The sequence below is a fragment of the Terrapene carolina genome, unplaced genomic scaffold (genome assembly GCF_002925995.2).
Source record: "Terrapene carolina triunguis isolate 2854851 unplaced genomic scaffold, T_m_triunguis-2.0 Scaffold120, whole genome shotgun sequence".
NCBI lineage: Eukaryota > Metazoa > Chordata > Testudines > Emydidae > Terrapene > Terrapene triunguis.
In genome coordinates, this window is record NW_020664471.1 from 3,377,224 (window position 1) to 3,390,759 (window position 13,536).

The 13,536-nt window shown below is 38.4% G+C and overlaps 1 protein-coding gene across 4 annotated transcripts in view; it reads left to right on the forward strand.

Moving 5' to 3' along the window:
* The window catches only part of BICRAL (BRD4 interacting chromatin remodeling complex associated protein like), a 64,403-nt gene extending 57,112 nt beyond the window's left edge, over positions 1-7,291 (forward strand). For all 4 annotated transcript variants that reach the window (XM_026652512.1, XM_026652511.1, XM_026652510.1 and 1 more), the window contains exon 12: positions 3,478-7,291. In XM_026652512.1, coding sequence (XP_026508297.1) covers positions 3,478-4,280 — 803 coding nt within the window. In that variant the 3' untranslated portion in view covers positions 4,281-7,291. The remainder of the gene's footprint in view (positions 1-3,477) is intronic.
* Positions 7,292-13,536: the final 6,245 nt, after the last annotated feature.

Sequence of the window (13,536 nt, forward strand, 5' to 3'; positions counted from 1 at the left end):
AGACCTTCAGCTTCAATAACCTAAGTTGGCATGTTTTACATCAAGAAACATTGTAAGGTTAAAGTTGTTCTCAGGAAAAAATAATGGGTGCACTGGTGGAAAACCATGCAAGAATCCTGTTAGCAACAATCATGTGTTGCTTGTATGGTTAGCAGCAATCACATTGTTGCTTCTGTGGACAGGACCTTTGAGTCTGCAGCCAGCCAGATACAATAATACTGAGAGAATGTGAATTCCCTCATTCTCTTAATGAAGTGTTATTTTTGGAGCCCAATGACCACTTAAATTCCAGCATTGTTAACCATTTCACTGCTGACAGACACAACCAGAAATATTCAACAAATGCACTTGTGTAGTATAGGTATATGTTCCTGTTGCATCCTGATGCTCTGTTCATCTTAAAGGACATTCAGAGAATGTAAAATACAGATATTTGGACAATAAAATATTCTATGAAATGATCTTCTTTTAGATATTGTATTCAGACAGTTAGGATGCTTGCAAATGCTTTGGTGCATTATTTTGAAAAACCTTACTTAATGGAGTAGGAGATGGGTCCTTGTATTGCTGTCAGGTAAAACATATATGATCCCGCCTTCACTTCAGCATGCAGTAATTTGTGGATTTATTAGAAAGCTGGTCTAGCAGCAAAGACAATTGGGTTTAGATATTTTGTTAATAACTCTTCTAGCGTATTACTCTGTTATGTAATATTAAATGTAAGAACAGGGAGGGAGAATAGAAAATAAAAATAAAACTCCTCAGCAGAATTGGGCAGATTTGGGGGGGAAATTCAGTTTTTTGCAAATATAGGTGATACCTGTCTGTGGTTTGGTCCCTTGGCCTCCTTACAATGTAAACTTGTGAAGCAAGTGGCTATCAATTTAGCATTTAAAGGAGACCTGCAAAGGAGCAATAACAAAAATTGTTCTTTTTGCTTCTTTACCATCTATAAAGAAGGGCTTAAAGGATTTTTTAAAAAGGCTTTGTTGCTTATTTTTACCGTAGAAATACAACTGTTTCTTTCCCATTTTTGCCAGAGGATTAGTAGGACTAGATACCTGGAGTGGAAGCTTTTTTTGCCCTTCAGTTGAAGGAGTAGAGGGCTTCTTTTACAAGTTTGAGTTAAAAGGTTTTCAAATAGAAACAGAGTTTTGAACAATGTGGCTAAAAATCCCTTCTCCAGTCACTTGCCCAGATTTCAGTCTCCTAGCTTTATTAATCCTGCTTATTATTTCCCAACTGCTTAAAGTGTGCTAGGTGCCTCACAGAAAGAATAAGACCGGTTCCCACCTTAAAGCGTTTATAGTCTAAATAGGCAAAACATATGGAGGATAGGGGAAAGGAACATAATGTACAAGCAAATTGTTGTCCTAATATGGCTAGTTGTCCAGTCTTCCAAGGAATCCTCCACCAGAAGTAGGGAAATCAGGAAATAATACTGTTAATATATAGCATAAAGCAGAAGCCAAAACAAAATCCCACTGCACAAAACTGTTTTTCTTCCTTTGCAGTAAAAATGTATTTCTCAAGCATGATGCTGTGAAATGTAACATTGATTTAATAAGGAAACAAATGTTACGAAAATGGGTGTTCTTATATTTTTAATATTTTAGCACTAAATTTAGATGATCAGCTTTTACATGAGTATAAGGGAGATTCACAAGAAGCTTCCCTCTGTCCTCCTTCCCAGAGTAGCTTGTGTAAGGACCAATCACAGTAGGGCCCCTGTGATCAGGAACTTCTAGTCTCTTCCTCCTCAAGATAAACAAATTGCTCAGAAGAGGGCAGAGAAGAGTTGGGGCATGGCCCCGACTCCCCTCTGCATTACCCCTCAGAGTAGCTATACCCCATTTCCTACTCAGGTCTGTGTGTAAAGCACGCAATCTTATCCCTAACTTACCTGTTAGCATACCTTTAGTAAGTGTAAGGTCTTCAGACAAGTTTATCTTCTAATTCATTGTTCATATGTTGATTTAACACTCTCCAGAAATGTAATAAAATTTCACTTTTCAGTATCTTTTGTTCATGTTGAACGTAGTAGGTTTTTATTCTAATGAAAATTTTTAGAAATTTAAGTGTAATTGGTTTTTTGTATTCTTTAAATCCTGATGCCATATAGCCGAGCAGCAAAATGTTGGTATGCATTCATTATACAGAAAATGAGCTTGTACTCAAACTGCCTATTTTGAGTATAATTCTCAGTAGGGTTTAGAAATGCTTGGAAAAATATCAGTAAAATACTTTTTGTCAGAATTTTCCGATTTGTTGAAATAGAAATGTTCTGCCATATTACGGAGATTTTTGAAAAAAATTCTACAAGAAACCAGGCCTGGAAGCCCTGGTTTATGGGAGTCCCAGGTTCATGGCTCTTTGGCAGCCGGGGTTTCCAGGATCCCTTGCTCTGGGTCATCCTGCCAGGATTTCTAGTAGACCTGAGCAGAGAATGGTAATTCCATTTGGGAGACAATTTCAAAATTTTTGGTTTTCATTCTGAACTGGAATGAAACCAAATTTCAAAATCTAGAAATGCTCCATGAAACAGAATTACTGAGTTTTCTGCCCAGCTCTAACACAATGATATACAGTGCTTAGCAAATAAAAAGCAGAATCCATAGTCCTAATAAGATGAGTGCACATTCCTTGTATGTATTTCCAATACCCAAGAACACATATATCTCAATCCCTGCTGTATTCCCTGGAGTTCTGTTCTTATAACCATCCATTTTTCATGTTTTACTTTCACTACAAATAAATAATATGTTTTTAAAAGAATAGTACAGTTACATCTTGGCTACACTGATCACCATTAAACAAGATATTTGTCATAGAAAACAGCACATCCCCCATTTACTCAGAAACTTTCAGTAGGGAGAGAAGAGCTTCAGAATCCTGGAATAGCCAATACCTATAAGGCTCAGAGCAATGATAGAAAGAGTCAAGGGGAAAGTCTGAGACTATTCCAGACACTCAAACTTCCCATCAGACATAATTTGTCCAGCTTGTATCTGGCTTTATCTGGGAGTACAGTGCACTATACCTAATTTGCCCACTGGTTAATTAGATCAAAATCTGAGGTATTAGGCCCTGATCCAGCAAAATATTTAACCATATGCTTAGGATTCCATTAAAGTCATATTCTTAAATGCTGACAGTTGCAGAAGTCACTTTCCTTGAGTGCTGTCAACTTATGAATGGACTGTCTGCTGAGTTGAACTCTGGGTTGCCACAAATGTTTTTGGGAAAGCCAGTAAAGACTTTAGGCTCTGAATAGGTACTGTAGTCCAATAAATGGGCAGTAAATACTAGAGGCATTTTCAAACAAGAGAGGGGCAATGTGAGCAAATAACTTCTGTTTATTCATGGGTTTAAATGCTCAGTCACTTAAGAATGCTTGTTCTATTTAGCACTTCTTTACATTTTACTGTCTTTGATATTTAATAACTCCAAACTAAAATGTTTGTTTTTAATTTTCAGATGGTTATCTGGCTGATTTTTGTTGTTCTTCTAAACAATTTGATGGAACTGCTGATGAAGCACAGTCCAGTGAAAGTGATCATCAGTGTAGTAAAACTTTGACTTCTCACAGTCAGACTACCAAGATCCAAACCAGAGACCGATCAAAATCCAGCACAGCAGAGTCTACAAATCATGACAAACTTCATTTAGTGCCTAACAACATTATGACACAACTAGAAGGAAAAATTTCTACTAAAAAAACGGAAAGCCTCACTAAAGCTTTAAAGTTTGAGAAGGCTAGCTGTTCTCCTGACAGTCAATACATGGCTGTCTCTGAAGAGACATTGGCTGGTAAAGATCTTGCCAAGACCAATGAAAATTCTTCAAGTTCTGAAGACCTGTCAAAAACCTTGTCAAGAGCTAATCATGGTACACATAAAATGTCAAGGAATACAGTTGAATCTCACTCAGAGGTAATCTGTAATAATAACTCCCTCCAAGACAAAACTCAGAGGAGCTTTCCAAAGAATGAGGTTTCACATCCTGACAACATGAAAGGTTCGGGTGAACCCCAACAGGATTTACTCCTCAATAAGAGTTTAGAAACTACATTCAAAAACATTTTGGAACTGAAAAAAACTGGGAGACAGCCACAAAGTGAGGCTACTGGTAGTGGCTCTGTAGAATTAGACTTTCCAAACTTTTCACCAATTGCTTCACAAGAAAACTGCCTGGAAAAATTTATTCCAGATCACAGTGAAGGTGTTGTAGAAACGGACTCTATTTTAGAAGCAGCTGTAAATAGTATCTTAGAGTGTTAATAGTTACAGTACCATGGACAAGTTATGTTTCTCTTAGTAGAAGCAAATGTGAATGACACCACAAGTACAGCCTGACATATGTCAAAGGTTAATCTTTCTAAACTAGATTCTGTTCTGTGTTTGAGAGCAATACTCATTGTGATTACAGTGAGATATCCAGTAAAGTTAATCCTTGTTAGAATGCAGTCTGTTGGGGCCTACACATTTCAAGTATTATAATGATAGTGCTTATGGTAATTGTTTAACACTGCGATTTAATGAGATTGAAGTTCACTAGGCCCTAGGTAATAAGGTAATATACTGACAATCACAGTCGTATGAAAAGACCGATTTATTCAAGAAAACTTTAAAAAGACAAATGGAAGCAACAATTTTCCCCCTTCCATAAATCACTAGATTTTAGTTTTTTTCCAGGAAAAGCTCGTGGTTAAATACCCATTGTACCTCTATTCAGAAATGATTGTCTGTCTGATTTATTAATGAATCCATCTGCTCTAGGATTTTAAGTTGGAAGGATGTCATCGGTACGTTTATAGGGCTTCATATTTTAAGTGCTTTTCTGTTGTCACTGAGCAGAAAGTAGTACATGAGTATATCTGTAGTGGGTGAATTTAGTCTGTGGAATGATACTGTATAATGTTAGTCACAACGGTATGGTGTGAAATAATATATGGTAGACTAAGGAAAGAAGAACAGAAGCCAGTAAGTGGCAAAGTATACAGGAGGAGGTCATGATAGAGCCATGAATTTATATATATAAATATATATATATATATGTTAACTCTTGAGGAGAAGGTTTTGCATTTTATAATTGGATATAGTCAACCTAAGTCTTTCTGAAGTGGTATAAATGTTTTTTTTTTTTTTTTTTTAAGACCAAGTGTCAAAAACACTTTTATTTGAAAACTGTGTTATTAAATTAGTAGTTTATACTTTGAGGGGACATTAGCTGTAATCTGAGAAATTTAAAGGCCAGTGTTGTTGCTTGTTTCTGCTTCTTGCTGTCAGAGAATATTAGTCATCCACAGCAGCAGTCATAACTACCAAAATATGTACAGACCAAAGTTAATCAGCTATCCCATTGTTAAAACATATCGAAACCTGTGTAATTATTAATTCACATTTTAGAGCCAAAGGAAACCCCTGCGTGGTTTGTATTTGGCTGGTGTTCATGTTGACGAGAATAGAAGCTTGTTATTTTATTTATTTATTTTTAATATGTGACATTTTCCCTTTTATGGCCCATGCTTCTTTTTTAATAGTTTACTTTGGTCATTAGTGCTGTTGTGCACATAAGTGTTCTGCCATTACCACGATGAATCTAGCATGTATGTCTGCTCAGAAGGGTAGAGCTGTTGTGGTTTCTAAGGCATGCTCTCTATCTCTCTTTCCTTCTATCTTCCTCCCTGTTGCTCTCAAAAATAAACAGCCATGTTTCAAAATTTGCTGATTGCCATTATCATAATCTAGAGACTTATTGTGACAAACTGTGGTTGTCAGTCAGATTGCCAGAACTGCCAGGAAAGAAAACAAAAGGCCAGGTTTTGCTATCCTTTACACCAGTGAGTTTGCACCAGTGTAAAAGAGAGCAGAATTTGGTCCTTGGGCTTTTAACAGCACAAAATTATAATGCACCTCATCTTGTTGAGCTGCAGCCCACTATGTGATAACGTAAGAAAACCAAATCTAGTCAACCTGAGAAAGATAACAATAGTTAAGTTATAATTAAGGTTCAGTTCCCCTTCAATGTGAATGGAAATATAAATATTTTGTACATTATTAATTGCCATTTTAAAAAATTTGTGCCAATTTTAAAGTACAAATTTGTCAAAATCCAACATTCCCAAATGTCATGTAAAACATTTAAAATAATAACATGGTATTGCCAGTTTTAAATTTCTAGCTGGGCATCATTACAGTAGACTCTCAGGCAATTAGCTATTTTCTAGTTAATGAGACTGACAGTATAGTCTTTGCCAATTGCCTTTGAAATGTCATAAAGATAATGATGGCTGTATCCTGAGGATAATGTATCTTATAATTCATTCAATTTCAGCCAGTCTGAGCACTCTAGAAAGGAAGGCTGTAAGTTATATCAGCAATGTAAATTAGTTTAATTTTCATCTTATGAGAAAAAGATGCACATTTATGGATCTTGTCACTCTTGGTACCATCTCAAACAGCATATTAGCTTTCAAGCATCTGTACAGCAACTACATAACCTAAATAACAAAATGTTGTGTCCATTATGTAAATTTATTTTCCTGGGCAGTGAATTATCGATAATGACAAATAAAGATTAAGACATGTTTTTTATCATTGTTGATTAGGTCAGACAAAGGTTTGTCCAAACATCTTATGTCAGGAATCCATTGAGCAAAGGCCAGCAAACTTACTGTTGGATCATTAGTGTTCTGTTATTCATTAATTTGAATTCTATTTTAGGAATACTTGTACTTGGTAATGCAGTAAACAAAATAATCTTATATATGAAATGTTGTTTTAATAAAGTGTGAATTGGAATCTGATCCAGTGAAATACTTTAACACATGCCTGATTTTAAGCACATGCTAAAATGCTTTGCTGGATCAGTATAATGATTTCCAATGTTCTTGAATACTGCCTAAGGTTAAAATAAATTTTAAACTGGCAATTACAAAAAAAATTTTAACTTTGAAGAGTTTAGCATAATTTATCTCTTAGATTAGGGAGGCCTTACAGACTGACTTCGCTTAAAGAGGATGTGTCACTTATTGTCAATGTGGTATGGACTTTATTTGCTTAAATACCTTCATTTGTATAGTATGTCTCACTTGAAATTGCTTTGTATACATTTTGTAAAAATATTTATAAAATGTTTTGTAAAAAAAGTATAACAAATTGCAGTTTATTTTGTTATGTTGGATAAATACTGTTAAAAGACACGAGTTGGTAAATATATTGTTAATCCATGGATAGGAAATGTTTAGTTGGAGATTACAGATTGAAACAACCATTGCAATACAGCCAAAGATTTGGGAAAAAAGTATATCTGTATTGTCTTGATTTAACCAAGATGAATAAGTACATTTCCAAAAGGAGGGTTGTTTTCAGTTTCAAGTAATATGGTTGCAGAACAGTCTGACTTACTATACTTTTTTATAACGCAACTGTACTATGAAATAATATATTTAATAGAACAGCTTTTTCATGCTGTGCATGTAATTTTTTGAAGATATGCTAATAAGCCACGGGTCATGTGGTAGCATAAAAACGTTAGTTTTAATCTCTTCTCTCAAAGTGCTCAAGTTGGCCATGCCTTGTTACATTATCACAGAAATCCTGTCTTAAAGTGATAAGGTGGCTGAAAGAAGGAACAATGTGGTATTAAGGACTAAATCATCTCTCCCGTGCCGGGATGTGGTATACAGGGGAAAGAGTATAGGTAGCCCTTTCTCCTCCTCCAGTGCATCTTCACATGATAGAGGCATAAACTACCTCCTAGGACTAAGGAATGCAGGAGAGGAGAGTTGTCTGTACTAGTAGCCTTGGAGGGAGCATATCTTGGTGTAGCATGAGTGATGCCATGTCACCTCACTCTGCCCCTGGATGACTCACAGCACACAGAAAACATGGTTTTCAGTAACAATACCTCTTTCCACCTGGGTGGTGTGCCTCCTTGCCACTGTGGTTGGGCCTGGCAGAAGATATAATTGAATCCTAAGGTCCTGATCCAGCAAAATGCTTCGGCTTGGAGCCTGAATAAAGTAAACATTCATAGGAGGGCATAAAGACCAGGGCTTGATCCAGAGAGGGTAGTGAGTATTTTCAAATCACATGAATTGAAAATGTCATAGAATGTTAAGGTGGATATCAAAAGGAAATCAGATGGTAGAAATCTTCCTGATCTATATGATAATCTATTCTAATTTGTGACAACAAGGCAACGAATAAAGCCTAGTTACATGATGCTTTTCACCTGGATTCATCCTGTAACAAAATGAAGATGGCTTTATGACTTGGTTATATGTTGTTTTTGCATCCTTTTATAAAATAGTATGGCTAAGCATTGTGTTCGGCGATAGAATCGCCAAGAAAGCTTCCTAGACACCCAACAACTGTGAGGTATAGGTTACTACACAGCTGTCTTCACTTTAAAGTACCCTTTCACTGTGATCAGGATGGAATTGTGCTCTGTTTTTTCTGCAAGGATGAGAAAACTCTAGTAGACTTTTTTTTTAAAAAAAAGATACCTTAGGATTTTCGATCATGGTGTTTGGCATATAGATTCCAGCTTTGGTTTGGATGCAGAATTTCCAAAAACATTATCTTCTTGTATATGTATGAATAAGTTATTTAAGGAAGACATAGGATCACAGCCATTTCTGAATTTCTAAAAAGAAAAGATTGCCAGAATAAACCTGGAGCACAGCAGGAGGCATGTAAGTGAACTTCAAATCCTCACAAAATCTGCCTTTCATGTTGCGAAAATATTTCCTCCTCTTTATAAATTTTGGTGTTTTTCCTTTGGGATGGTTCTCATTCTTCCTTGCAGTTCTCAAACCGGGCTCTTTGTCAGAAAACAAACAGTTTTACAGGAAGCCATCAGCAAAATCATAGTAACAGGTTCTGTAGAAGATCCCAACTTCAGCAACTACGAGGTATAATGTGCAAAAATCAACAGAGTCCAGCCTCTAAATAATATCCTTATATTTTAATTTTCTTTATTATTCTCTGATTTGTGAATCCACTATCATTTTTGTTTCCTTAAGTCCCCAAATTCTTGTGCTACAAACCATCTAGTCTTTATGCAACAAATCCATGCACTGAATTGAGACTAGAGGACTATGAAATTGCAGCAACAATTGTGCTAGCTAATTGGTTGTAAGGATTGCCACTGCGGAATGCAAACTCCAATTTTCAGTTGGCTCAAAAAACTCTCTTTGCTGGGCTGGAGAGAAAGTTTTCTTATTAACCTGACTGATCCAATAGTTTTCCTTTAATAATAATTAATTAATTAATTAATAATAAAACAACTATAGAATTTGAAGGGCACACTCATTGCCTTTTTCTGGAGCTAGTTTTTTTTCGCAATAAAACTTTATGCATCATATGTCAAGTCTTCTCATTTGTTAAGCATATGTTAAATCTTTCCATCTGGAAAAGAAATCTGCTTATTAGGTTCATATGTGTTGCATAGGTTGATGTAACCCTTTTACTTTTATCCTAACCCTTGTACCCTGGGTGTAGTTTAGGTCAATATCATTACTCTTGCAGATTATTAGCCTGAATTGTGACATTCCTTTTGTGACATTCCACCATTCCTTTTGTAACTCAAATCTTTATGCGGCTAAAAGAAGAGAGTGCACCATTTTTGGGCAGATCCTTAGCTAGTGTAAATTGTCACATCGCCCGTATAAGTCCATGGAACTATGACATTTTATATCAGTTGAGGATCAGTTCCTTTAAATTAAGCAAAGTCTGTAATTTGCCATCAGTGAAATCATATGCATATCACAAATCTTTCTGCTTGTGGGGAATGTTGGTTAGTAGTCAAATCAGCATGCCTATTATTTATTTTAGGCTGGAATGCTGACACAGTGTATGACCCTAGGCAAATTACCATGGCCAGATTTTTGAGAGCTCAGCATCAACCTTTTGAAAATCTGTCTGTTTAGTGCCTAACTGGGAGTGGAGCCCTTTTGAAAATCTGGCAATTAGGCCTTGAGCCAAACTCCATGGAAATCAATGAAAAAATGTAAATAAAGAGGAGGACTCTGTTGCTTCAGAGGAATGTGTGAAGTCAAGTCATTAATATTTGCAAATGTCTTTGTCATCCTTGAGTGGGAAATGCTCTGTGAAGATGCTGAGAATTACACCGATGAGCATCATATAAGTACCTACACAGATAGGTGGTAGTATTATTAATTATATGATTTTATTAAAGTTATCGGGTGGTGGCAGAGAATAAATAAAATGGAACAGGAGTAACAGGGCTGCTACTCTGAAACCAATAAATGTCACTGATTGATATGTGCAAGTTATTGATTATATATATTGTCTTCTTTAAACAGTGACAATTTTCAGTAATTACATGATTTTGAAAGCAAAGCAGAAAGCTGAACTTTGCCTCAAGTTTGAACTTTGGGCCAAATGTTCATCCCAAGATGTAGCACCATATAAAAATGGTCATAACTAGTGACTGAATATAATTAATTTTGGTTGACAAATGGTACGGGGAGAAGAGATGCAGTCAGTTAATGCACTAGTCATTCACCCCGGGCTGAAAGCCTGCGTGGAACACATTGAAACTGAGTGACAACATTACTGAATGATAAGGTATAATACTTGAGATAGGTGCAAGACTGCAATAGCAGTGTCTTGTAGCTCAGGAATGAAGTGCATTAGCTGAGCTGTAGCCACAATCTTGTGTAGCATCTTACATTGCTTGGCTGCAGGCTCTGATGATTAGTCCCTCCTAATAATCTCTATTATAACACCATTATACAAATTACAAGCCTTTTCAAACATAATTTCAAACAGCTCTCAACCTAGTCTCTAAAATTATACTAAGTTTGTTCATGTAACTATTTTTGTGAGCAAACACCTCATTTGCTCAAACAGGTACTGAACTAAGCTGATTTGCATGCACAGATACCTGTTTTCACACACAAAAATTGCTAGCATTGAAAGTCAGGTTTAGAAAATGTGGCCAAATATGTCATTTCTCTGAACTTTTTCAGCATTGCAACTTCAGGCAGTATCTAAAACTACATCTGTAGCTAGGTCTTGTGAATAGTATTGCAATGTATTGCCCTGGGCCTGCATTAACAAAGTATTTTTTAATATCACAATTTTCTTCTTTAGATCTGGACCACTTTGCTAACAGATGAACACAACTGGGTTACCTCAGTACTAATTCTTGCAAGATACTGAATTTGGATAATTCCATTTGGTTCTGCTATGGTTCTTAATTTCAGTTGTTTTACAACTTGCTTAATGGGTGATCTGTTAAATTTCCAGGTAAGTTCAGATTTTATGTTACTGTTTATTGTGCATGACTTATGAAATTTGTGTTTTAAATGGTTGCAACTAAACTGTCTAACTTGTTGCAGTGACAGGCAGAACAAACTAAGTTTGGCTGATAACCCATTGTAGTTCATTGCATGGTCTTAATACACTCATTATTCAGTGTTCCTGTAGCACCATCTGCTGGTAAATAGCAGACAAAATAAAAACGTATATGATTAATATCATTAAGAGGGAAGCTTACTTTCAGGGTGAAATTCACCAGAGGAGATGGGTTTGGACAGGGCCGGCTCCAGGGTTTTGGCCGCCCCAAGCAGCCAAAACAAAAAACAAAACAAAAAAAAGCCGCGATCGCGATCTGCGGCGGCAATTCGGCGGGAGGTCCTTCGCTCCCAGGTGGAGTGAGGGACCGTCCGCCAAATTGCCGCCGAATACCTGGACGTGCCGCCCCTCTCCGGAGCGGCTGCCCCAAGCACCTGCTTGACAAGCTGGTGCCTGGAGCCGGCCCTGGGTTTGGAAGGCCCCTAGAGCAGCGCAATGGACCTGGCTCGCCCGTGGGTGGGATGTGATGGGTGGTTGTCAAGTGAGCACTTAAATGGACTCTGAAACTCCTGTGTACAGGTGAGCTGGGTTTTGTGTTATCCCTACCTGGACAGGTGCTAAGAGGGTCTTTGGGGTGAACTGAAAGGTTCAGGCTTCTGGGAGGAGAATACCAAACAGGGTGGTAATTAGTACTGATTGTGGGGTTGAGGGCTTGTGAATTGGACACTGCAACTTGGACTGAGACCACCAAACTCACCTCTTCTCATAGCACAAAATTTTATATAAAATGTGCCATGAATGAGAATAGCTTTGTGGCCATCTCCAGTAATTCTGCATTAGATCTGATGTTGATCCTAGAAATGAACAATAATTTTAATTGAACAGATTTTTTTTCCTTCCAGTATTACACAAGATTTCAACCTTCTTCCCCTTACCAAATTTTCAGGATATCTGGATTTTATAGGTGTTGTCTGAAAAGTAGATTTGACAATTTAATTTTTATTCCACTTAGCAACTCAGTCTGTGCCTAGACACATATTTGTTCTTTTACTTGTAGTAAGGCCAGGGTTCAACAAACCCTGGTTTGCGAGAGCTGATTGTAAACGAAAATATCTAATATCTCAATGTTAGATTTAAAATCATAGAAGTGACTATTAAAAACTGTGGTTAGACATCAAAAACTTAGGGAAATGCGTTCAAAATACTGAATGATATTCTGCAGCAACAGATTCTTCTTTGAGTGATTGCTCATGTGTATTCCACAATAGGTGTGCGTGCTCGCCATGTGCACCGGTGCCAGAAGTTTTCCCCCTAGCAGTACCCGTAGGGGAGCGCCCCAGCGACCCCTGGAGTGGCGCCTCCATGGTGTGGTATAAGTGGTGCTGCATGCTCCCCCCACCCTCGGTTGCTTCTTGCCGCCAGTGAAGGTGCTTCAGAACTGCTCTGCTCCAGCTTTGCTGTAGCTCGTCCCCAAAACTGCTTGTTCATTCAGTGTATGGTACCTGTAGTTAGTTAGTTGTTTAGTTAGTTTAGTTAGCTAGAGCGCCCGGGCCGGGGCGTGCCCCGTGCCCCGGGTTTTAAGTCGTGCGACACTTGTAGGCGTTCTATGCCACTGAGTGATCCGCACATGGACTGTCTGCGCTGTTTGGCGGAAACCCATCTCAGCGATTGCTGCAACATTTGCAAGTCGTTTAAGCCTCTGACCAAGAGAGAAAGGGACATTAGCTCCGGGCTATTATGATGGACTCGGCGCTGACCCCGGCTCCAGCCTGCCGCTCCGAGTCGGCACCAGGCACTGCGGTGTCGGTGCGCGGCGACCCTTCGGTGCCATAGACTAGTCGGCACCGCTCCCCCTCCACGGGGCACGCCAAGAAGGCTAGAAAGAGGCCGCCTTCGCCGCGGCACCGGAGTAAACCCAGGACAGAGGCTAGACCCATGTCGGGCAGTCTTCGACCCCCACCGGCCATTCGGAACAGGCCTCCCCAGATGTCCGGATGCCCTCCACGCCGGAGCCCCTGCAGGCGGCCTGGGACGTTATGTCCATGCCGGTACCAGGAGCACCACCGATGTCAGCCCCGCTCTCCAGAGGTAAGCCGCCGCTGGGATCTCCGCAGTCGCCCCCAGCTCGGTACCGGTCTCGGTCGAGGGAACATTCCCAATTCCGTTCGCCACCCAACAACCGTTCAGGGCAAAGTCCACGTGGATC